Source organism: Meriones unguiculatus, chromosome 14 (assembly GCF_030254825.1).
Source record: "Meriones unguiculatus strain TT.TT164.6M chromosome 14, Bangor_MerUng_6.1, whole genome shotgun sequence".
NCBI lineage: Eukaryota > Metazoa > Chordata > Mammalia > Rodentia > Muridae > Meriones > Meriones unguiculatus.
The window spans coordinates 72208978-72234712 of NC_083361.1; the positions used below are offsets into that span (position 1 = coordinate 72208978).

Consider the following 25735-nt stretch of genomic DNA (forward strand, 5'->3'; position numbering starts at 1 on the left):
AAAAACACCACATTCACTGACCAGTGCAGGAAATGATACAATAATCTTAAATTTTATGAAATAAGCTTGAGCTTCTCGCATTTAAAAGAACCAAGCATTCTAAAAGAACCAAGACCTGCCAGTTGCCTGGCAACAAGATCTGAGAAACAAGTGGTATGCACTGATGTGCATGATTTCATTTTGAAGCCCTCAAGGATACAGAGGAGAGGGAATGCTATCTTGTGAAAAGAGAATAATACATGCTTAAGACCCTATTCACTGGTCCAAGTTCATCTTCTCCCCCAGAGGGGACAATGGAATCAATCTGTTAGGCCTGGGAATGTGGTGTCTATGAGCACCCATAATTGCTGGAAGGCAGGAAGCCATAGTAAGGAAACCTGCTGCTTGATATGTGGGAGCATCGTAGGGACTCTGCAGCAAGAAAAGCTGAGGTGCAAGAGGAGGTGACACCTCTGCTGAACCAAAAAGACCAGAGTTTTGCCCCAGGGGGACAACTGAGGGAATCAAGGGCAAAGAAGGAGGTGCAGCTAGCTGCATGCTGACTTGTATTTCTTTTCCAGCTCTGCTGCAAAGGTGCATCCAGAGTTTACTTAGAATAGTAGGGGGCGTCATCCATCTTGATTTACATACAGAAAGGGGACACTTCGTAAACTCTCCTCTTGATGTCCATGAGGTGCTGACACAATCATGGTGTCATTCTCCTGCGACCTAAAGATTAAGGCCATAGAAGATTATGAAAGTATGTGATGAGGAGGGCTCCTTAAACAGAAGTCTCAGTGAGTACATGCAGGAACCCCAGAACCCAAGTCAATGAAGGCAGGACTGACTAAGAGGAGCCATGCAGTTTTGTGCTAAGCCTGAATGCCTCTCATTGCCTCACCTGACACAGGGAAGAGGTCTGAGGAAGAGTAAAGTACATGGAGAGTATGGTGTGTAACTCTGACTTTTGATAATCACGTGGGAATGTCAGTTGTCCACACTCTGAAACAATAACTGGAATGTCGCTTCCCCACTGGCGGCAGCAGATGGCACCTGCAACACAGGAGCGTCCTGTGTATTAAAGTGGGAAGCTACCCTGGGCTGGCCAGTGTTGTGAGAAGGCTTAGGCCTTACTTTGAGTGCAGGCTTGTGGATTGCTGTCAGGATGCTGACCTTTTGAAGGATGGATGCTACTAGGTTCTGGAGTCCTTTGGGGGAGGTTTATGTTTTTGTCTGGTGTGTCATCAGAGTCTTCTAGAGGCGGAGAGCTCATCCCTGCCTGCTGTTAGGGACTGTTGCTGTTAGTTGCTGTTAGTTGATAACGCAACTCAAGAGGGAACAGAAGTCAAGCCCAGTGGTAGCCAGTGAAGGCAGCTTCCTTAGGCCATGCTGGGAAAGAAAGCCAAGCTCTAGATTTGCATCCTGAACCTCTTGAGCAAAGAGACTCCCTCTTTTGGAGCTCATGTGACTCGTATCCATTACCTTGAAGTTCTTTGTCACTGTCTCCTTTGGGCACCCACATTGACACCCAGCTCCCTAACAGTATACACACGAGATCAGGCCTTCCACGGGGCTCCAGCTACCATAATGCAGGAACCATGAATCAGCTGATATGTCTTGGACCATATTCCCCAAATCCAAAGTCAAGGTATAAAGCATGATGATAAGCAGAACATACAGATCCAGGACCATCCTTGAGAAAATCTGGGCATGCTCTCTAGACTTAGAGCAGGAGGCAGAGATCATGGTACTGCATCTGCCCAGATTATGAATCAACTAATAAGGATGGGAACTGTCTTGCATCACAGTCTCCTTGCCTGATGGGACTACTATGAACTGACTGCAGGCATAGGGGCAGGAACTGGGAGAGGCCTTAGAGTGTACCTTACAAAGGCTGGCAGGAGACCCCTGGATAATTAAGTGGAAGGTAGGGAGTGAACTTGGTTGTCTCCCCAACACTGAGCAACTCAGATGTGCCCATAGGTCCATCAGCCATGGATTATTCCAAATACCATATTGTACTGAAGTCAGTGCCTCTGGGGTCCCATGAACTCAGCCCTGTAAGTAACAGCACATGCTGAAGGCACATTCCATCTCTCTCTTATTTTTAAGGCACAGAGGAAAGGATGTGGTTGGTAGAAGCCAAGGACTGAACTTGACTGTGTAACATGTGACTCACTGGCAGGCTCAGAGTGTTTCACAGTGTGAGGTTATTGCCTCCTCACAGTTGGGTCCAAGACAATGAACTCTGTGTATCTCTGGTGTTCTTTCTTCACTGACACTGATCTACAATGTCAATCTATGTTGCTCTTCCTCTTTACATCCTGAGAACCAGCATCGCCATTTCCTGAGGTTAACATGCTGTGGTATGTAATCTCAAGGGAACTTTGATATAGAGGACTAAATGTCACTGTTTCTTCTACAGAGAGGCTGTGTATGGTAAGAGAAAGCTCTGGCAGAGAGAGACAGAGATCAGAGACAGACAGACACAGACAGACAAGCACACATAGACATACACACAGAGACAGAGAGAACAGAGACAGCCAGAGATAGATACAGACGGACAGACACACAGACACATACACACAGAGAAAGAGAGAGAGAGGGAGAACAGAGACAGACAGACAAACACACAGACACACACACAGAGACAGATGGGGGAGGTGGTGGCAGAGAACCATTTCTGAGGCTAGCTTCTTTCTAGGAACAGAACACCGCTTGCTATTAAGGCACATCTTTAGAAACATGGACATCCAAGATGCATGACCATGTCTGCACAGGAAGAAGTAATGGTTGTTGTCGATAATCAATTGTTCTTGAAGCTTACATCTTGTTTTGACTGGAAACTTCAAGGTCACTACTAATGGGTTGGAGATGTGTTCTCAGCTCATCTCTTATGCTTCACTTGAGGATGAAGCTGGGAAATGGGTGAGCCTGGTCTCAGTGGTAAAGTTCATGAGATGAGGAGATATTTACTATAGACTTGAAGCCTGGGAATCCCTGGGAGGGACATGCAGCCCTCCTGCATTTGTAGAGAACACTGCTTAACTCACAGCTATCATTTTGGTTATGGTTAAAAAGAACCAAAGGCCCAGCATGGAGAAGAGTAAACAGCCACTTCAGTGTGCTACGTGGACATCACACTTCTCAATACTGCTTTAAACATCTAAGACTGTTAGTCCAACAGGAATAGGAATACAGTACACAAGCATCTATCACCTGCCATAAATTTCTAAAATCAGCAATAACTACAAATGAGGTCTGAGTGATGGGGGCACTGGGGCAAGCCCTGCCCTAAGAAGAGAGGCATAAGAATGAGGGAACGATGCCTGTTTTCAGCACACTTCCAAGTGTCCCACAATGTCTCAAACAAAAAAAAACTGACTCAGAAGCTATGGTTCATGCTACCTTATACCACCAGCCTGGTGACATGGGAGCCTTACTAAAAGGCAGGCTATGCACAGGCCAGCCCCACAGAGCCAGCTAAAGACGGTGTCACATAGTCAGAAGCTTGATTGTGAGGACATTGATATCACCTCCAAACAGGCTATACGTTTCTTGTAGTTCTCCTTATTTTCCTCAGTAGAAAGAAAGAATTCATGTTGATCATTTCCTCTGTACTTGAACCCTCTGTTTGTTTTTCAAAAGGGAGTCCATCAAAGTTGGTAGTTACTGTTTAATTTCAGAGCAAACAGGATTAAGAACTAATTACTTACTCCTCCTATTTGCTACAGGTTTTTGAGACAGGATCTTGCTATGTAGCTCAGATTTGCCTTAAAATTGCCATCCTCCTGCCTCACGCTCCCAAGCACTGAGATTTCAAGCATATACCACCAGGCTAAGCTTGGGACGCATCAGGATTACTAATAGCTGTCTGTCACTAGGTCAAATACTTGCACTAAACAAGGCATACACAAAAAGGTGAAAGTATAGACACTGGCTTGCCCAATGACAAGAGGCACCACATGCCCATGCATGCCAGTCAGGTGAATGCTGGCTGTTGGCTTAAGAAAGGTAAAATAGACTCACCTTGAAAATTTACTGGGACCTTCACCATCTTCGTCATCGAAGTCCATTCTGAAAAGCCAAAGCCACAGGTGAGCACTAGCTACAAGCTTCAGAAGACTGTGATTGGTTACATGAGTCGTGAGAGCAAGGAGACCTTCACCCCACCATGGCAATATGCAATGCTTCCAACCGCAGGTGGTGCTAAACAGAGTCCCTACAGTCACAGGAAAAGAAAATCACAGGTGAAAGGTCTCCAGTGTGTGCACTGTTAGATCTCTGGTCAGAAATGGGAATACTCAGAGTGCCAACTTGTCCCCCCAGAAGGCTTCTAGGTCACCAACAGATGATCCAGGCCATGTTGGGGGAAGACATCAATATTTCTCGTCTCCCATTATCTCTGGGGTATGTGGGTTCCTCCACCTCCTGTATTCCATATCAACACTTCATTTCTAAACTTTATGGTATATTGCTTAAGGGATTTAGAAACAGTAAGTTCAAAGGGTGATGAAGCAATATCTAGGAATAGGGGCCCTGTCTGAGAATACTGCTTATAACTTGGTGAGTTATAACCATGAACCTCTTGGGCAAAGGTCATTCAAGACCATCATTCTCTTACACCAAGGATCAAACAGGAGCTTGTTGAGGAGGAAATGGCCATGTGGTACCAAAATCCCTCAGGTTGGTTGTCTGCTTGATGAAGCTTATGAAATTACTCTTCAGACTGCTTTTTTATTGAGCCTTCTCTTTTAACATCAAACAATGTCTTGATGAATTCTTTATTAGCTAGAACCCCAAATGTTCCCTCTCAAAAACCCAAGTTCTTATACTGTCAGCAAACACAAATGTTAGGGCACAGGGGAACCTAACTATGATCAAGTATACTCGAGTTTCTGAGGAAGAAAATGAAACACCTACAGTAAGTGAGGCTCCTGAGTGAGGCATCTGCAAGCCCTAAATTACTCTGCCATTTCCCTCATCTCTTAAGTGTGAGGAAAGCTGGCTTTTGAGAACGAAGGATCCAAGTTAGTGAGGGGTCACCTTGGGCAAATTTGGGCATGTCAACTCAGGCTTCACTGTACATAATTCAGGACAAAGACATGCAAAATCTGTCCTCCCTCCCTTCATTTTGCCATATCTGATCCTAGTTCCTAGGTCCTTAGTTCTTAGTAGGCTTGAAGTGTTTGATGAGGCACATTCTCATGATCCAAGTAGGAGGGAGGCTGGTTGGCTGCCAGCTAGGTCTGAGGAATCCCATGTTTTAGCAGCTTATTATGAGAATGGAGTGTGCTGGGATACACAGTGAGATTCTGCTAAAACAATAAATAAACAAAGAACGGAGTCTGTGCCAGAAGACCACAGCTACAGATGCCAGAGCTCACAGGAAGGGTGACCTTCATTCCCTAGTCGGTAAAGGCATGGGTAATAATTGACCCAGGATATGCACAGGGTACACAGGCCACCAAGAAGCAGTCGCGTTACACATAAAGAGACATCTTTGTATACATATCCCAGAGATGGGTTTTGTATAAATATCCCAGTGAAATGCATGGTGGCCTCTAGGTTTTGAAGTAACGTGAGGGACCTAGGAACTAGGATTAAATAAGGTAAAATGAAGGGAGAGAGGAAAGCTTTTGCATGTCGTTGTCCTGAATTGTGTACCGTGCAGCCTGAGTTGATATGCCCAGAATTGCCTGATGGGATTCCTCACCAACTTGAATCCTCGGTTCTCAAAGGCCAACTAAAATATGAGAAGAGAAAAATGTCAGTTGTGATAACAAAAATGCCTCAGTACAAAGAGAAAAGGAACTGGGCAAGAAGATGGGAAAAGAAAGACCATATGCATGCCACCGGGGAGACGGTGGCATGTACCCTGTCCCCACAGCCATTATTACGCAAGTCCAGCACTGGAACACTGAGCTGTCCACAGGACAAGTGGAGTTGAGTGTTGAAATTCTAAATAAAGAAAACTCATTAATATCCTGTATAATTACTAAGCTATCAACTCACCTTCCTGGAAATTACATGTGGGAAATAACCACCAAAAATGTAACTGAGGCCAACTGCATTTTTGCAGAGCCACACTGCCACCTAGTGCTTACAAAGGAAAGATCAGCTTCTCTGCCTACCATGTTTAGCGTTTTCAAAATTCCAAAGAACTTGTGCAAGGATTTATTAAAACCTCAAACGGGTGTCAAATTCACAGTTATCTTTAAAATTACATTCAGTTCAATTTGACATCAAAGTTTCTATAACGTGTGTGCGTGTTTATACGTGTGTGTGTGTGTGTGTGTGTGTGTGTGTGTATGTTTGCTCTTGAACTCTTGTGCTTGCCTGTGTGGGTAGAGGTAGTTAATTGAGGGAGTAAGCTCTCTCCTTCTACCATGGGGAACTGATTATCTAACTTGGGTCATCAGGCATGGCACCAAGTGTTTGTACCACTGAGCTATCTCAAGGGGCTTTCATCACAGAGTTGACTAGTCAGCCCCCACTCCAGGCCTAAAGATCAATGAGACTTTGGGGGTGACCAAGGACAGGGTATTCTTGGGTTCCATGACTTCAGTGCTGACAAAGTCTCAAGCAAGTCAGGGCGGTTGGTCACTCTCATTTTAACAGTTTTTTTTTTAACCCAATACCCTATGGGACAGATAGTTTGGGAAATGAGTTGTATAAAAAAGGGTCCCAGCTTGGCCATGTGAGCTGCATATCAGGCCAGCAGAAGGTAAAAGAAAAGGATGGTCTGGTCTGGACCCTAAGTTTATTGGAGTCCATTGGGAACTTGGAATCACTATTTGTATATGAAAAATTAAAGACCAAGAAAGTATTCCTATCTGTGCAAGCGTGCAATCACACACATGTAGCATGTAGAAACGGCACCCACCACCTATAGGTATATATGTAATCATACACATGTAGCACGGAGAGAAACTGCCCCTACCACCTGAGTGTATATTCAATCACACACATGTAGCATGTAGAAACTGCACCTATCACCTATAAGTGTGTGTGCAATCACACACATGTAGCATGCAGAATTGCACCTACTGTCCATGAGTGTGTATTCGATCACACATATGTAGTATGGAGAGGAACTTCCCGCCCATGAGTATGTATGCAATCACATACATGCAGCATAGAGAGAAAATGAACCTGCCTGTGTGGACTCACACTTAGCCAGCAATAATGTTTAGTAATTTGGAAAGGCATGAATAAAGTGGGCCTATCCTAGGAGATAAATCAGAACCCCCAACACACATGATTGTTTAGATCCACCCAAATAGTCTCACTAGCCCTTCAGCAACACACACACACACACACACACACACACACTCTGCTGCCCCTGACTAAATAAAAGACCTCACAACAACAGTTGCCCAGGTTCTGCGTTCAGGTCCCTGTCACCATGTCCAACTTTAAATATGACTACAATAAGCTTCACTTATTTCTTCTGCTATAAAAAGTTAAGTAAATCATCCTTTGTTTTATGTCTTTTATGTTTCTCTATTATACTGAAACATCTGGATAATAAAAAAAATCAAACTATGACTTTAAGCCTTATTGCATTCACTCTTAGAAACAAAACAAAACAACAACAACAACAACAAAAACCCCTCAGCATAGTGAATGAGTGCCTGGGTGATACAAGTCTTCAGAAAGTGAGCTGTCGGTGGTGAGCCTGAATAAGAAGCTTGGACAGGCATTTCAGAGCATAACTTGTGTGAAAAGGAAGCGATGAGAATCTCCCTAGCAGTGCTGTTCAAGAATAACACCGCAGCGTCAGTAAGAGTTTGCACACAGCATTCGCTTTTTAAGCAAAGAGAAAGGTCATTCCAGTACAGCTGTTCCAACAGTGGCTACACAGGAGCAATCCTGGACCCTGCCACAGGTCCCCAGAACAGAGCGGTGACGTGACTGAAAATGTTCCCGCTTCAGAGCCTGGATCTGCAGGTTGATGTTACATCTGAGCTACATATTTAAACCTGAGGAACACCCACTTACAGAGACAACCTCCTCCTCCCTCCCTCCCTCCCTCCCTCCCTCCCTCCCTCCCTCCCTCCCTTCCTTCCTTCCTTCCTTCCTTTTTTCCTTCTTCCTTCTTTCTTTATTTTTTTAAGCAGGGTCTCAGTTAAACAGTCTGCAGCCCAGACTGGTCTTGACCTCTGGAGTCTCCTGCCTCCATCAATTATTGCTGGGATTTTTCCTCAGTGATAGTGTTTCAGAAACTCAGCCCTGGATGCAAGGCCGTGGGGGGAGCTGATCCATTCCTGTCCATCCCTGTCTGCAGCCTCCACCCTCCGTGCCAATGGTTAGCTTAGGAGTGGGCTCAGCTTATCACTTAATTCATCACTGCCACCTCCTCACTAAGGTGAAAAGCACTGCTTTCGCCTGGTGGGAGCCCCTCTTCTTTGCCGAACTTAGGGAGGTCACAGCAAGAATGCATGTCAGGTGACTTGCTTCAGCTCATTTCTCCCACACATGTGGAGCTACTTTGGAAAGAATCTGAAACGCCTGAACCTTCACCTTGTGTCCCAGCTGCCAGGCAGAGAGTGGAGCCCTGTTGAAACTCTCACTGCAAACTCTGTCAGTGAAGTGGGAAGAAAGCCCAGCCAGGACGGACTCACAGCAGTAGGCCAGACACACAAAGAAGGATCCAAATTCTCAAGAGGCCAGTGAGGTCAGATCTAAGAGGCTGTGAAGCACTAGAGAGGAATGGGTGACTGTCCTGAGCACCTGGCGCACTTACCTCCATGAGAATGACTCTTGGGTGAGAGAGGAAAGGAAAGGGAAAGAGCATGCCAATGCTGCTTTTTCTCCTGACATCCCATTCGCTTCCACTCCCCTGTCTTTCAGTCTCTTCAAGCATGTCCCACAACTCAACAGAAGGAACAGTTGGAGACACCATACTGGTGACAGTGACGGCAAACAACAGTCAACGCCCGTCATGGCACAGGGCCCTGATGGAGCTATCTGCCTTTTGAAGCCACATGGCCTCCATCAGTGCCTCACAATGGAAGGGGTAGTTATCAGGCTGTTCAAGAATAGCAGTGGCTTCAATACAAGAATTTCATGAAAAGAAGTAAAAAAATGCCAGGTGCAAGAATCAGTATGAAAACAGGTCTGTAAAAAATGGAGGTTCCCCTTCTTAGACCCAGAATGAATCTTTAAGTTGTGGGGTATTATTCCCACAGGAGAAAAGGGCAGGAAGCATACAGACTCAAAAACAAACAGAAAACCAGGATTCCCAGTGAAGGTCCAATACATTGGTCTGCCCAAGAGAGCCCCAGTCTCACCCTATGGCAGGGTGTCAGAGGTCACTGCCCACCACCTACCTTAATCTCTATTTCCTTCTTGATAGGTTGCTTCCTCGGCTGTACGTGGAACTGAACCCAAGCTTAAGTGTCAGCCTGCCCAGCGACCACACTAGCTTCTAGTGCCACAGTGTGTGTGGTGTGGTGTGGTGGTGGTATGTGTGTGTGTTAGTTTGAATAAGATGTCATGTTCCCCAGAGTCTCACATATGTGAACACTCACTTGGCCCCCAGTGGGTGGCCCTTTTTAAGGAGGCTTGGGAGTTATATCCATGTGTCACTGGGGGCAGCTCTGAGGTTTCAAAGGCCACACGTCTTTCCCAGTTCACTCTCTGCCTCGTTTGTGACTTAAGGTGTGAGCGCTCTGCTGCTTTAGTTGCAATGTCTGCCTGCTGCCATGCTGTCCCGCTGTGGTAGCGATGGGTTCTTATCCCTCAGATAGACCCCTCTTTCTATAAGTTGCCTTGGTCATGGTATATAACAGCAATAGAAGACGAAGTAAAACTGTGTGTGATGATACAGGACAGCGGGCATTTTCTATGGGGATTTCTTCAGACATGGAACCAAGACCCAGATCAAATCATCTTAAGCGCAATGCAGAAGACAGGACCTGCACTCCAGGATCGGGTCAGGACCCTGCAGGCCAAGATGGAAAACTGCTGGGGTGTATAGTAGCCCAAACCATGAGGAAGCAGAGGCAGACACACACACACACACACACACACACACACACACACACACACACCAGCATAGGAAGGGCTCATGAGTCTTCAGTATGGAGTAGGACAAAGCATTTTTTTTGCCTAGACTTGGACTAACCTCAGTATTCGCTGTAAAGCCTAGTTGTCTCTTCCAGAAAAAGACGAAGATAAGCAATGAGTTTCTCTCTAAAGAATGTGCGTTAAGATAGTAACTCATGAAATATTGTCAATTTTTAATTGAAAAATTGATATTTTAACACTACATAGATTCTTTTAGCAAGCCAGACTACAGAACTCCACAGTTAGCAAGAACGATGGCTCAGAGAGCAGGCAGCTGTGCAGGCAGCCCAGAGGCAAAGCTTCAGCCTTTATTAGGTAGATATTTGCAGCACCCGCTGAGGGGACCTAGCAGCAGCAGACAGAACACTGACTGCCTCAGAGAGTGTGCAGGATCAAGAAGAGGCCGGCCTTGCCACCAACCTCAGATTCTCAGCCCCTTGAATCCTCAGAGTAACCACGCACCTCTGAGGCCCTTTTCCAAAGACCCCACCACACACAGCAGCTGGCACATAGGCTGGCATTGTAATACTGTGCTGTTTCATCCTGTCCCTACTCCGTCCTTTTCAACACAGATCCAGCCTCAAGTCTTGCGGCTTTGGAAGGTGTGCTTTGTTCTCACTGGATAGGTACAGTCAGGCAGAGTGTGTGATCAGAAACTGAGCAACCTCATGAGACAGCTTGTTTATTAACTACTTCACTGAACATGAAAAAAAGAGATCAATGGGGTGTAGGGCTGAGTAATATATTGAGACAGAAAAATACCAGTTATGTTTTTCCTGAAGGACTTTGGTTGGCTTGATATGGGGTTCTGAGGATAGATGATAACAACATCCAGCACAAGTCAGTGCCAGTTCTGGTCTCATCTGCTTGAAATGGTCCTGTGACCTATCAGAGCCAGTAGAGTTGACAATACTTATTCACTTTATTGTCTCACTGAACACATCTGGCTGGCCTTCAGGTGCTGGGTCCTGGCCAGAGGAATTCCGGCATATTCTTAGGAAAGATGAGCACTGGAGGAAAGGTTGGAGGGCCTTAGTTAGATCATTTACAGTCCCTGGGTCTGGGTCTGCCAAATGAGGTTGGAATGTGTGGGCAGTTAAGGGTGGGCTCCTCCCTACGGAGAGCAAGCAGAAGTGAGGCCCAGCAGGATCCCACAGGGCACTCTGACTACAAGGACAAGCAAACAGAAATCCCCAGCTGGGTGCCAGGACCCAGAACACTTAGAATCAAATCATGTGCATATTTAGGAATCTTGCAAAATCTAAACAGGATGCAAACTGCTGAGCTTTGACTCTCCAGGAGGGGGGAAAAAAACAATACTTTTCTAGCTGGGAAAGAGCATTGCTCAACTTTTACTAAATCCAGTTTCCGGAAATGATGGGTCTGCTTACCCGGATCGCCGCTTTCCTCCTCGGGCAGGCATGGCCCCTGCCATTCTCACCTGTCCAGTGGCTGCCATGGGGGCAACAGGCAAGGTCACAGATCCGGGTATGTCTGAAGCCATTTCTGGAGGTCAACAGAGACAAGAAGATTTGTTAATGACAGAAAAACCCAGTAACAAGCAAGAAAGCTGTCCTACTGTCCCACGCAAGCCCTCCTGTTAGGAAGCCCAAGGACCTGGAGCTGTGGCCGCTTTGCTCACTGCTGGTCATTTGACTGGGCAGGTCCTGGGCTCTCCAGTCTTTCACCTCTGGGCAGTACTCCCAAAGTGAGTGCATGAAAGCAGCTTTGGAGTGGTTCCGTCTCCCGGTTCACCTGCAGGCAGGTGTGCTCAGTAGGTAGAAGCGAAAGCCTGAGAGCCACAGCTGGCACCAACCACTGTGCCCGAGAGGAAACTAAGTTGCAAAAGTGATTTGCCCTCGCAGTATCCACTGACCTCCACCTTTGCTCCCTCACAGAGCCTAGGCTGGTTCCCCACCCTCAGCAGAGCCTCAGAAGCCCTGACTGTCAGACCCCATGAATTCTGGGGCGCTGAGAGTCTCCCACTAGGTGTCATGACATTGCCTCAGGGTGAGGCACCTAGGTCTCTCCAGAAAAGCTTTTCCAGGAACAAATACTAATTTAAAGAAAGAGAATGTTGGGCAACAGAAGGGAGTAATTTTCCCCCTATTCATCACAGTTAACACATTGTTTCTAATAAGCCAGGCATTTCTGGAACCTCCTTTAACACCAAGTTAAACACCCTTGATTTCAAATCAATCCACAGTCAAAAGTATCTTCTTTGCACTTTCCGGGTTGTCAGGCAACAGGTTCTGCCCTTATCGGTCAGACCAGAAGCCTTTTGTGAGCTGTGCCTGGCCTTTTCCTCTCTGGTCTCAGCCTTTGGGCCCTTGGGCACAGTACCCTCCTCAACACCAGCCCCCTCAGACCAGCTGCTCTTTAGCTGATCTCTTTACCCCACACCCAAAGCACTTCACCAACCTGGGCCACAGGAGGAGGGGGTCTTTTCTGTCACACCCTGAAGTTCAATAGCTGTTGACCATTTTTAAAATTACTCAGATTTTCAAGTATGATTTATGGTTTGCTTCTCCAAACAAGGGAAGGGAAGGAAAGGGCCTGTCTGGTCTGCAAGACATCTTTTGTGTTTCCCCCTGTGAGCTCTGCTCAGCTACCTGGTGCTCCCCACTGGACTTCCTCTAACTCCTCCTTCTTGTTTGTTCCTTATTTCCTTTGAGCTTCTCTGCTGTACCTAAAGAAGAGAAGTTTGATGTTTGAATTTAAAAAAAAGAAAAAAGAAAGAAAAGGTGAACCTTCGGAGCAGCTTTGCTGACGCCTCTCTCTGTTCTTTGGAATACAGCCTTCTGCTGGGTTCCCTCTTCTTAGCTCAGTCCTTCCTTGGGGCGGAAGGGACACGGCAGTCTATAAAAGACATGCTTCAGCAGGACAGTTGAGATAAAGTGTGCATCAGGCTCCTCTGAGGACAAAGGAATGGCCACTGAGGCCACTGCTGCCCCATCCTGCACCCTATCATTGTTTTTCTCTATGGGAAGTAGGAAGTCATGTGACAGTTATCCCATAGGCTAAAAGCACACTTGAGCTATTCCCCTGAAAACTCTTGAGTACTATAATACTGATATAATCTTAAATCAGCCTCTCATTATGTCCACAAAGCTTGAGTGCACACACTGGGAAGTACAGAGTCGGGGATGGGGGAAATCCCTCACTTGGGCAGCTACTGGGTTTGTGACTGTGAGGAAGGAAGGGCAGCGATGCCCTGACAAGCTCCTCACAACCCGCTTCTAATAAGATATTATATGTGTTTCTGAAATAACAGCTTAATTCCCCAGCTTCTCTCAAGTCCTAAAGATGGAGGTCAGGGCTGTCAATAGCAGACAAGGGCTCCAGGGAAAACAGCGTACAAAAAGTTGGGCATCGATCTCCCTTATTAAAACTGCCAATGCCCATTACACACATACTGAGAAATCCTATGTGAAGAAGTTACTTTAGCCTTGATTAACCCAGTAGATAATAAATGTCTACGATTCTGGAAACTTAACATTTATTACCTGCTATTCTAGTGCTCCATGCAACATTAGTTTCAGCATTTTAAAGCCAACAACCTCAATGCCTGTGAGTAAGAGAAACATCAGAGTGGAATTGATCTTGACTACCATTTGAAAACCTTGAAAGGTCCACTGCTTCTCTAGGCCAGTCATTTCCAGCTCTGAGCAGGAGGGATGTGGCAACTGAAACAAAATTGCCGATTGTGATCCAACTGCTGAAAGCGAAGTTCCCCAAACCCTGTCTGGCAAGAAAGACTGATAAGGGACACACAGCAAAGACAATGAGATGGCTTTGCACAAGTATCCTGTTGGCCAATGCATATCCAGCAATCACTTCAGGATCACAGCCCCGCTCGCCCCTGTGCTTTGCTATCTAGCTCCTCCCTAGAGTATATTTCAGTAACAACGACCTACATGGGGCTAAGAGGAAGACCAAGTGGGTTAGCAGTCAAACAGTTCCAAACAGCTGCTCAAACAGGTGTGAACTAGCAGAATGACTAGGACGCTATTGGTCATAGAACCATGCGTGAAATGCTCAAAATACTTACTTTGTGAGGTAAGGTTTTTTGTTTTGTTTTTTTAATTAAGAGTAATGTATGTAAAGAACCTAACACAATGCCTGGGAAAACAAGCTTTCAAACAATAACTAAGGCCGTGGACACAGGGATGATGAACAGCTTAGCTTGTTGTCTGGATTACTAGGGATGAGGTGCTGGTCTAAAACAGGCATTCTTTGTCATGTCGGAGGAAACCTGCTCCTGTGTCTATTTGCCCATTTTAGTTAAGGAATACATATTCTGTTTTACCCAGGGTCATCTACGTTAGTAACCAAAATACAGTTCTAGATATTAAGTAAAACAAAAGGAAGATGCAATCCTCCAGGCTAGCATTCGTGTTAAAGGTTAAATGTTTCCAGTGTTGATTTTAGGAGGCATCTTTAATAGATTCTAGCAAATTAAAAAGCAGTCTCTCTCCTCTGCCTGTGCACACCCTCCCTTGGAAGATAACTGCCTGCTTCTCAAACCTGGCAGTTGTTCCCTTTAACTAACATATGAACAGGCAAAGATTCCAGGATTCTTCTGGAAGATGCTACAGAAATGTTCCTGGCCAGGTCTGAGCCATGGCCTGGTACCAAATATAGCTGGGATGCCCAAACATTACCAGACAGAGTCGCCCTATGGCACAGTGTTGATTCGCTCTAGGGTTTCTGAAGTTCATTCTATAACGAGGTAAAAGGAACCCTGGCGATCACACTGTAAGGGAAGAAGTTACCCTTCAGGGTCGGCATGTTGGCAGTGCAGCCACTGCCACACTCTGCAAATGAGGTCCATGAAGGCAGCCTCCCTGGAAGACAGCGCAGCAGCATAAACAGACATGAAAGTATCTGGGCCCCCAAAGAGTCTTAGGACTGAGGAGGTATGTGGTATGAGATGTGGTGTCATGTGGTGGTGGTGGTGGTGGTGGTGTATGTGTGTGCGTGTGTGTGTGTGTATGTGGTATGAGATGTGGTGAGATATGGTGATGGTGGTGGTGGTGGTGTGTGTGTGAGTGAGTGTGTGTGTGTGTGTTTTACAGAACATAGACAGCCAAGCAGCGGTACACATCAATGCCAATCTAGTTGCTTCTGTGGTAGCAATCACAGGTGGGCTTTAATATCTTAAAGATCTTATTCATTTTTTAATGCTCTAGTTCACTCTGGTCGTAGGTGTGTGCAAATGTGTTTGTACATGTATACACATGTACATGAATGCGCATGTGTATAGAAGCCAGAGTTGGGCGTCATTGGTTGGGTGTCTTCCTCAACTGTTTGCCACCTTAATTTTTGAAACCGAGTCTCTCACTGAACCTGGAACTCACTAATTCAGCTAAACTGCTGGCAGTGAGACCCAAGGGTCCTGTTGTCTCTCTCTCCCTAATGCTGCAGCTACAGACACTGATCACCATGCCTGGCTTTTACATGGGTCATCCTGAGGACTGGAACTCGGGTTCTCATTTATAGAGCAATTGCTTTACCGACCGAACCATTCCCACAACTCAGCATGTGCTATTTTAATACTATTTAATGATGTGTTAATTGAATGCCACAAACGATAGCATATTTTTAAACTGTTTCATGAGGAACACACAGTAAAGACTATATATATCCAGTGAACTTGAACAATGCATGCATGAGACAGTGACACAGGAAAGGGGCCCAATAGGCACGTCCAATGATGAACAGCTTGTCTTAGTAACAATGACAGAAGACTTGTTCAAGACTTGCTCAAGACTTGTATTGGGTACTGTTTTCCTGGAACCCTGCCGCCTTCCTGCCGTGAACTTGACTTCCATCCACCCATGAGGTAGATACAAAGGCATCCCTTATTGCAGACTGGAGAACTCAGCAAGGAGAGGTGGGCGTCAGGCTACAGAGCTAGTGAGTGGCAGAGACTGCTCAGGTTTTAGCCACTCAGTATAGGGCTGCCAGCCTCAGGGTGCCCAGCAGAAGTAGGGTGCCCTGACAACCCCCACCTTTGCTACCCCAAGAGATGAACCGACACTGAGCTTCTCAACCACAATCGCAGTAGAAGCTGTGTGGCACACAGGCCCATGGCTTGGGGTCACTCAGTTGAGCCGTAGAGTCACGGGAAGTGACACCTCTCCAAGCTTCAGAGGCTTCAATAAGTTAGGCAAACACCTACATCACGAAGCTGTTATGAAGCCAGGAAAGCAAGTATGATGTCTACCAGAAGAAATCTCCCTTCTCTCTTATTATTCTTATTATTTTTTTCTCCAGGAAAAGAACATATTTCAACATAACGCGCGCACTCTCTCTCCACTCCCTCCCCCTCCTTTGTGTGTGTGTAAGATAGACACACACAGATGCCTACAGAGGATAGTGTTCTATAACTGTTGGGCAAATCACTTCTCTGTGCCATGATTTCCTACCTGTAAAGTGAGAATAACAGCGCACATGTCCTTAAGTTAGGAGAACCAGAAACACCAATGTATGTGCACAGCACTCAGATGGTGCCTGGCGCAAGTAAGCACATTCGTTCAGCTGAACACACACATAGGTGCTAACATAATCATCTTCCTATGAGATTCTTTGGCGCACTTCTGTGCTTTTTGTCTTTCTGGCCCTGCCTCACAAGCGTACAGGGAAGACTACATTCCAGGACCCTTGTTCCCCCCAAAGTGCTCGTCTGGAACTGAAGTCACCGAAGCATGGAGGCTGTCTGAGAAGGACTTCTTCCTGAGTTGAGCTGCTGTGGTCCCCTTAGGGCTATGTCATTGTGCCAGCTGGCACCTGGCCACATTTTGGGGAGAGCCAGCTGACCAGGCACTGAATCTCTCCAGCAGAGTTGTGTGAAGTGGTGAGCCTTCATTTCCTGTGTCGGCACCTCTTCTCAAGGCTTCACACACACACAAGCACACATGCATTACACACTTACATACACCATACAAACCACACAGATGCAGTATATATACAAACAACTAGTTGCAGGATCAAGAAAGATGCTAAGGGGACACACACACACACACACACACACACACATTATTACTATGTGTGCACCTTGCCTTGGGCCTGGCAGGGCTACAGTTTCTCCCTCACTAGCACAGTACCTGCTCTCATTCCTGCACAGGTTAGAAACATGGCCCCTGGCGTCACCCAGGTTCCCACAGCTCCAGACTCCCTTCAGAGGGTTGATGTATGTTGGCGAGGGAACCCAGAAATTCTGATACTCCACTCTATTCTTAACTCCTATTCCCTATAGACAGGTCAAGCAAAGGAAGGTCAGGCTTCAGCAAGAAGCCAGAAAGATGAGCCTCACTCAGAGATAAGGGTTTGCCACATTTAGTAAGGATGGAGTCTGCTGCACAGAAACTCAAATGCATTCCATGATAACATCACCACACATCATATGCAAACCACCTTAAAATAGATATAGGGTTTACATGCCATTGTGCATGTAAAAGTTCATAAAGCAGAGGCAAAGCTCCTACCTACAGCTGCCTCTCTGCTCCTCCCACTCACCTGCGCTGCTCCTCCACTCAGATATGGCCCTCCCACCAGAGATCTGGGGTCATACAGTGGCCATAGCTGGCTATGGTCAACAGTGACTCTCCTGTCCCTCTTATTTGTACCCATGCAACCAGATCATAAGGCCAGCCACTCCGTCCTCTTTCTCAACTTCTCTTTGTTCTTGTGGAGTCCCTGTCATGACCAACTTCTTGTTTCTGCACAGTCAGGCTGCTGCTGCCTCTCCTGTTTACCCTCCTGGCTCCGGGCACATTTCCCTGTCCATCCTTGCACCATATACCATGTTCCCGTCTACCCCAGGACCAGCGCACACACTATGTTCTATGTTCTTGGAGAAGGATATGCTCCCATCCTTCTCTTCACCCAGTTAGCTCCCTGGTCATTTAGATTCAGCTTCAGTATCAAGTCTCAAGGAGGCCAGTTTCCAACCAGCCTTCCCCTCCTCAGTGTAGATATGGTCCCACTCTACTTGTATTCCTCCTGAAAGAAAACGAAGGTCACAACAGTCCAGGTGAGAGACCAGGGCCGGAATGACAGAGTCTCAAGGATGAAGGATGATGTCACCTTCTCAAAATAATGGTGTGTCAGCCTCAAGGCTCAAAAAGGGAAAACCCAAAAAAGAACCTTGGTCACCTGATCCTCCTACACTGAATGGGCAGAAAATTCTAGAGGAGGAAGAAAAACCACGCCAGGCTGGCTGCGCATTTACATGTACTATGCCACAGGAGCTTGTGCTAGGACCTGTTGCAAAGAGCAAGTGCATCCACGGCCTCCTGTGTCCGTGAACTCAGAGGAGCACAGGGCCTGCAGAATCCTGCACTGCTCTCAGTTCATCCATCCGGACTCTAGCTAAGAAACTGGATTAACCAGGTATCTTTCCTTTGCTCGGGCTGCCGTCTGCTTGGATCGGAAGCACCGTTTGCAAAGCCTATTTTGAGCCACAGGCTGTGCTAGAAGCCGAATGGCAGCCAGAGATTTTTAAAGACCCAATCAAGACTGCGCATGAAGCTGGCTTGGCATTCCACAATGAACGCTGCTGGCAGTGAGAAAGGTAGCCCTGTGCTCTGGGGAAGGTTCCAGAAGGCTTCCTGAAGGAGGCTAGCCCTGGGATAGCCCATCTATTGTCCACAGAAGCACAGCAGGAGAAGTTCTCTCCTGAATGCAGTCCTTTAATGGCTTCACAATGTCCAAGCACACCCCATCTCAGTCACCTCTGAAGGGTACACCTTCTGGTTCATTTTCAGTCACTGGAACTTTCTGGAAGCCTTTGAGCCCAGGTGTCACTCTCAATAGATTCAGTTATCCCCCATGTCCAATGTGACTCTTTCGTAATGACCCGCTCTCAGGGTTACTCATCGTAGATGACGACCGATGCAGAAACAGACATATCAGCACCTCCAGCAAGTTCAACCCCACCTGCAAGGATCCCCCAGAAAACACCTGCCTGCCAGCTCCTAGAGAGCGCTGTGACGAGGCTGTGCGCACATCAGAATATCAGCCCAGACCAAGAGTGATACAGGCTCCACCACGACACACAAAGTGTCTCTGGCCCATGGCTCAGCATCCAGCTACAGACTATTTCTCATTTCAGATCCAGCCATGCTAGGTTGGGTTCCTATAAAACAGAGCAGGCAGGAATAGCCTGGGAAAACATGAAACTTGGGGGTATTAAGATGAAAGCAAGAAGAGGAAATAAAAAATAGACATTCTCTTCTCCCTCTCACTATTTCATGGAAATCCACCTATGAGAAAACAGCCCTTGATCTTCACATGGAGAAAACCAACCACATGCAAACTTTCACAATACAAACACATTCAAATAAATAAGAAAGCCAAAAGGCTCTCTGCACGGCAGGAGAAGAGGAAGGAGGCGGCTAAGCAAAGGAAATGCTCCCTCCACACCCATCTTTCCCAGAGCGACACCCGTCACAGATAGCACATCAAATGCTCCAGCCCTACCTTCTCAGAGGGTTGAACAAAGACCTTTCTTCTTTGTGAACAACACCTTCTTAGGAGGATATGCTGCCCGAGTAGAAAAAAATGTCAGAAACCTCTGGGAGCAAACGCACTGCATTTGTATTCTGCTCAGAAAATGTCATCACAGATCTGTTTACCTTAACTGTGGACCATGATTCAGCCGTGACAACTGTCTTGCATACTGATCAATTTATTTGCAGCAAAATTTCCAGCGTTAACTGCTTAGGTTCTGAAAAACTGGATACTTGGATTTTTTGTGCAGCTGCTGCGGCACATAAAGGAGAGCTCTGAGCCTGTTACCAAAACATTTCAGTGAGAGCGTACAGAGGATTTTTCTTGAAGTGTGGGCAAGGGAGGGTCCACTTCCTCTTCCAGATAGGAGGCAGAGCTCATGCTTCCTACAGGCCTTCCTCGAGGTAGGATGTTTGTAGTACAATGCATAGGAAAAATACTGTCAACAGGGAGCACGGGACTCTGCAGCAAGGTTTTCTGTCAGGCTTTAACGAGATGTGTGACCCTCTCTAAGACATGCCTGTCCCACAGGTGGGATGTGCCAGGCTCTGCAATAGGGCAGGGGGTGTCAGAAACAGGAGGGATTTATGGTTGAGGTCAGGAAATGAGGGAGAGGCCAAGCCCTGCTCTCTCTGGCATCTATCATCCCAGACTGGACACTGAACCCCTCCCAGCAGGCAGCCCTTGGCCTTGGGGACAAGAAACAGATGCTAGGCAGACTCAGGAGAGGACCTTCCTCTTCTACTAGTAATGGTGGCACTGGAGGATCCTGTCTCCCCAGATCCCTCTGTGTTCTGAAACACTGGTGTCAATATATAGGTTCCCATCAGTGTCCATGCCCAGAAACTATCTTCTTTTACCTTCCTCTGGCTGAAGGCCCAACGTCTCTGGGCTAAACTTTACTTTTTCTTATTAAAAAAATTTTTGTTTCATACAATATATTCTGATCATGTCGTCCCCTCCCTTAGCTCATAAAACCCTACCCACTGAACTCAATGTTCTTTCTCTCTCTCCAAAAATAAGACAAAAAATGAAAATCAAAACAAAGTCCAGTATGCGTTAGTCAGCTACTCTTGGGCAACGGATGTGCCGTAGAATGTAACTGATTGATGTGGTAACAACCCACTTGGGAAACTAATTTTATCTTTCCCAGCAGGTATCAATTGCAAATAGCTTCTTGGTTGGGGGTGAGACTCAATGTGGGACTTCGTCTGTTTTGAACCTGTGTAGGACGTACGTGTGCTGTCACAGTTCCTGTGAGTTCCTATGTGTATCATCAGTGCTGTTGTATCTGGAAGAAGCTGTTTCCTCAGGCTTTTTCCTGTCCCCCAGCTCTTAGAATTTTCTCATCTCCTCTTCTGCATAGGTCCCTGAGCCCTGGAGAGTGGTATGATGAAGACACACCATTTAGGTCTGAGGGTCCAGAAGGCTCACTCTCTGCATATTTAAATTTTATTTTTAAAAGTACTGAACAAAGGTCTGAGCACAGTGAACCATCTACCCACAAAGGGTTTTATTCCGGAGGCACCCTAACAGCCAGAGCCCTTCAGAGGAAAGGTGGGGTTACTGGCCGTATGAAGACTGGCCAGGACACCTGATGGAAAAGGCTTAAAGTACTCTGGGCAGATTGTCGACCACCAAAAGGGGCTCCAAGGGGAGCTGGGCTAGAACTCAGGCTGAGGCTTACCAAGGCCTGAGTCTAGGCAATCTGGCTGAGAAGGAGGAGAAAATAAAGGGTGTGGGTAATTGGTGGAAGGCCTTGCCAGGGTTTCAAAGCCCTGCACACTCAGAAATGTAAGAACCTCAAGAGAGGCAGAGTTCAGAAGCTCTGAGGAACAGAACCCATGTGAGGCAGTCTGTCAGCCTGGAGTACAGTCTTCGAGGAGGAAGAAGAAATGAAACCATCTTCAAACACCTGAGGGGCCTCCCTGCGAGAACCACCGGAGACCAGTTCTCTACTATGGAAGGTTCCTCATGCTGATGACAAATATGAAGGGTAAGGGACAGAAAAAAAATGACTGAATGCACACAGGCTGTCCAGAGACAGTCTAAGGCTGAGCAGAAACCAAATGAATGAACGTGTCTGATGTAAGGAGAAAAGCTAATAATTTATGGAGCAGTGGTACAGATGAAAGTCACCCAGCTATTACATATCACGATTCAAAGAATAATCTTAGGGGAGATTGCTAGAGTAAGTAACAGAGCAGGGTGAAAAATCTTATGTGAGTGTATTTACCAGGGATCCATCAAGTCCAGCTTCAACCACTCTATGTGTCCCAAACCTACTAGGCAGCTTTAGCTTGTGCGTCTTGGTTTGAATGTTGAATATGCCCAAAGGGTCTTTATGTGATTCTAGATTTTAATTTCTTTTGTTAAAAAAAATGAGGGAAACACACCTCCTTCTTCCTGTCCTTTTCCTTCACGGAGACTCTGGTGTCTCTGGATACTATCGGTTCTTTCCACTAGCTCACGAGGATCCTCCCCCTCCGGGCTGGCCCTCTGAGGACATCATGTCACTTGCTCTGAGCTGCTCTCTACTCTGTGGTGTTTGGGGAGGTGGTGGAGCCTTCTAGAGGTGGGTACTAGTGGAAGGAAATCCGTCATTTTGGTGTGTGTGCCCTTGATGGGAATAGTACGACCTGTACTGTGTAAGCATTCTGTTTTGTTGTTGTCAACTGGACACAAGCTAGAGTCACCTGGAAGGAAGGGAGAAAAGTGAATTGAGAAAATGCTTCCGCATGTGCAACATGGCACAAACATTAGGTATTCATACATAATGGTGCTGGGGAGATGGCTCAGTCGGTAAGAGCACTTGTTGCTTTTGCAGAGGGTAGGAGCTCAGTTCGTGGCTCCCACATCTGGCAGCTCACAACCATCTGTAACTCCAGCTCTCCAGGTTATCTGATGCTCTTGTCTTGCCTTCAAGGGCACTCACATACATATGTACACATAGACACGCTCACAAACTTAAAAGACAATAACAACAACAAACCACCAGGCAGTGCAGAGCTGCAGAAAACGACACCCAGCACTGCCCTGCCTCCATGTGGGGGGTCAGCGGGCGCCACTACAATGAACAAATATGTGATGGAGAAGTGGGAAGAATAGGAAAAATGGAGTGGGCCAGAGGGATGCTACACAACAACCTGGAGCTTACGCAGATGTAGACTCAGCTCCTGAGCCTGCAGCCCAGCCTCCATATCTCCCTGGTCCGGGCAACAACAGAGGCCCCAGATAAGGAAAGGTTCCTCAAAGGACCACTGATGGTGGTCCAAGATGCCATCAGAGACCATGGTGTGTCTGCAGCCCATGCTGCCACCCCGGACACGATGAAGCCTGAGATCAGTGTGTATGTGTGCAGTCTGTACTGCTGACTGCTGATTGGTGGTGTTCTCAGGCTTTGCTCCTGGGCTGGGGGGAGGGGTGGCATGCTGATGTGAGTGGAATGTGTAACCACCCGAGGCCATGTTGAGGCTCCTGGTCCATGTAGCTGACAAGGTTCATGAATGGTTCGGTGGTCCTGATATGGCCAGAACCCATGCTGATGTCTACAGTTTGTGTTACCACTGAAGCCTATGATGTCTGTGGTCTGGGCTTCTGCCTGAAGCCATATTAACGTCTATGGGTGAGGGAAAAGTAGCCCAGCCCCAACCCTGCTAGGCTCTCCTTAACTGATAGCTACTGATGGGGAGTTGAAGGGGAGAAACGCTCAGCCTCCCTTTGGGGAGAATGACTGCTAAGAATTTTACCATCTTCCAGTGAGTATATGGACAACACATATATGGACAACACAACTCTTCCTTCTTTTTTTTTGGGTGGGGGAGATGTTCAAGGAGAAGAGTAGGCAGACATGGGAGGACTGGGAGGTGAGCATGACTGGGGTGTATGATGTGATAGTCCCAAATAATCAATAAATATAAACACCAATTAAACAGTACAAGTATTAAGAGTAAAAGGATTAGCTAACTAACTACCATCACAGATTGTTACATCCTTTCTAAGCAAAGAAGCATAAAGAACCATAGATAATAATATAAAGCAACATAAAAAACTATTACACTATATCATAATCCATATCTGTGTGGAATTATTTTTGTAAACTATCTCAAGAGTAAACAATCCTTAAGATCTCATTCCCTTATTTGTTTGCTTAGAGCGTACACATTTTAAGGAAAGGTCTTATTTGGACCTTTCATGTCTTTTCAAGGATAAACTAACAATCATTTGTCAAGTTTGTTATGCAAAGAATTCTCAAGGAGTGAAACCTCCAAAATCACACTGCCACACCTACAGTAAATCATCAGCACAGAGATAATTTAGAAGTCAGAGAGAAAGAAGAGTAGAATATACCAGGGAACTGTAAAGTAGCACCAATATGCCCTGCTTCTTCATAAAACTCAGCTGCAAACACACATTTGTTAAACATCACAGCTTGCACCAGACTAGGAATAATGACATCGAACAGGGCGGGGTCAGATAACTGCTGTCCTTATACAAACATACTATTTCTGCAATGTGAATGCCACTAGTAAATGACAATAAAAATAGTAGCAATACTCATGCTTGTTACAATGTCAGACTGTCATTCAATAACTGTAGCATCTGACTGCAGACTAGAGCAGTCACACATTGACTTTGATGCTCCACAACCAGCATTAAGTCATAATGAATTAATTCAATGCACATCCAATATGTGTTCATGCAAAAGAAAAAGATTCTCTTTCTTTCCCTCTCTTCCTTTCTCCCTCCCCTCCTTGCCCTGTGTGTGCATGTGTGTGTGCGTGCACACACAGCACACCACAAATGGAACAAAGCTATTATTTTAATGCTAAGTATATGTGATTGTTGGTTCCACTTATTCTCCATTATCTCCAAGTTATTAATACACAGAATGCAATATTCTTGTACCTGGGAAACAATGCAAATGATAGGACTGAAAAGAAATGAGAGCACAGGGATGCTAGAATCTGGAGGTAGGCTGAGTAGGAGTAGGAGTCATAGAGGTGGAGAGTGGCACAGGAGCCAGCAGGTAAGAAATCCTGATGCCACCCACAGCTGAGCTAACATACTCTGCAGGGAAAGGTTGTGCTGGGAAGATGCAAGTCAGAATTGAAAGACAAAGTGTCTACTGAGTTCCAAAGAAGTGCCAAGACTGAGCAGGCTCAGGAGCCTGGCACCAGGGCTATGAAAACACCAGTGTTATTCCCATGTTGGAGGGAAGGTGCTGCTTAGCATATTCTGGTTTACATACTCTGTAGTTAGCTGTATGTGATAAACAGTCTGAACATTCCACAATCCAAATATTCAGGAAACATAAGGAATGGGAAGAAAAGACTACCAAGAGAGATGAGGAAGGTGAGGCTCCAGGAAAGACAGACTGAGAGAGTCACTAGTCAAGGTCAAGGGGATCAGAAGTCAGGGCAACAGGAAGAGTACATGGAAAGATGTGCCACACACCTTCCAGTAATGGCTTTGTGACTCTCAGCCCAAGTTTATAGTATTCTGTGATCAGAAACACACAGAGGAGGGTGGCTGCTGCTGAGAATGGGAGGAAAATAGCCAAGAAAGGAGGGTGAAAGAGCCGGCTTTTGTCCTGAGGTTCCAGATAAAAGGAAGGCCCTGAAAGGACTGTGCAGCCTCAGTGGGCCTTGCCACTCTGGGAGCAGCAACTGACCAGACAGTGAATGGCCCTTCTCAGCAGGAGTCACTGTACCTTAAATCCTGGAGCCTCAGGGTTACTGAACAGGGAGAACAAAAACAAACAAAAAAAGGAAAATGGTGTTCCATACAAACGACCTCCACAAACCAGAAGGGAATGAGAAGCCGTGGCCAATGGATCTAGGGAGGAGGTGATGGGGAGCCCTGGGCCAACATTCAGAGAAATGGAGAGTGAAGGGTGTGGAGGCCCAGAATTGTGTGGCTCAGATGACATGGCCATGCAGGTCACTGGCTGTGTCTGTGAACACCACAGCACCATGGACTCTTGGAAGTGGGGTTTCAGCGACAACAGTGGGCATGAGATAACAAGGACTTGCCAGTCTTCAGTGTTGATCTGGACTTACATATCCAGGTGTCACCTCTCAGGAGCGGGACTTGGGAAAAAGAAAGGCAGGGATTTGGAAAGAAGGCTCAGTCTTTAGCAGAGCTTATAGCTTACAGACATTAT

General features: G+C 46.4%; 1 protein-coding gene across 10 annotated transcripts in view; it reads right to left on the bottom strand.

Annotated features, from left to right (window-relative positions):
* Positions 1–25735, bottom strand: part of Arnt2 (aryl hydrocarbon receptor nuclear translocator 2) — a 153391-nt gene that overhangs the window by 103020 nt on the left and 24636 nt on the right. For 6 of the 10 annotated variants that reach the window (XM_021647273.2, XM_060367480.1, XM_060367479.1 and 3 more), the window contains exons 2-3: positions 11445–11559; positions 4009–4056 (exon numbers count right to left, since the gene is read on the bottom strand). In XM_021647273.2, coding sequence (XP_021502948.1) covers positions 4009–4056; positions 11445–11557 — 161 coding nt within the window. In that variant the 5' untranslated portion in view covers positions 11558–11559. The other 4 variants (XM_021647270.2, XM_021647272.2, XM_021647271.2 and 1 more) reach the window with 4 other exon arrangements.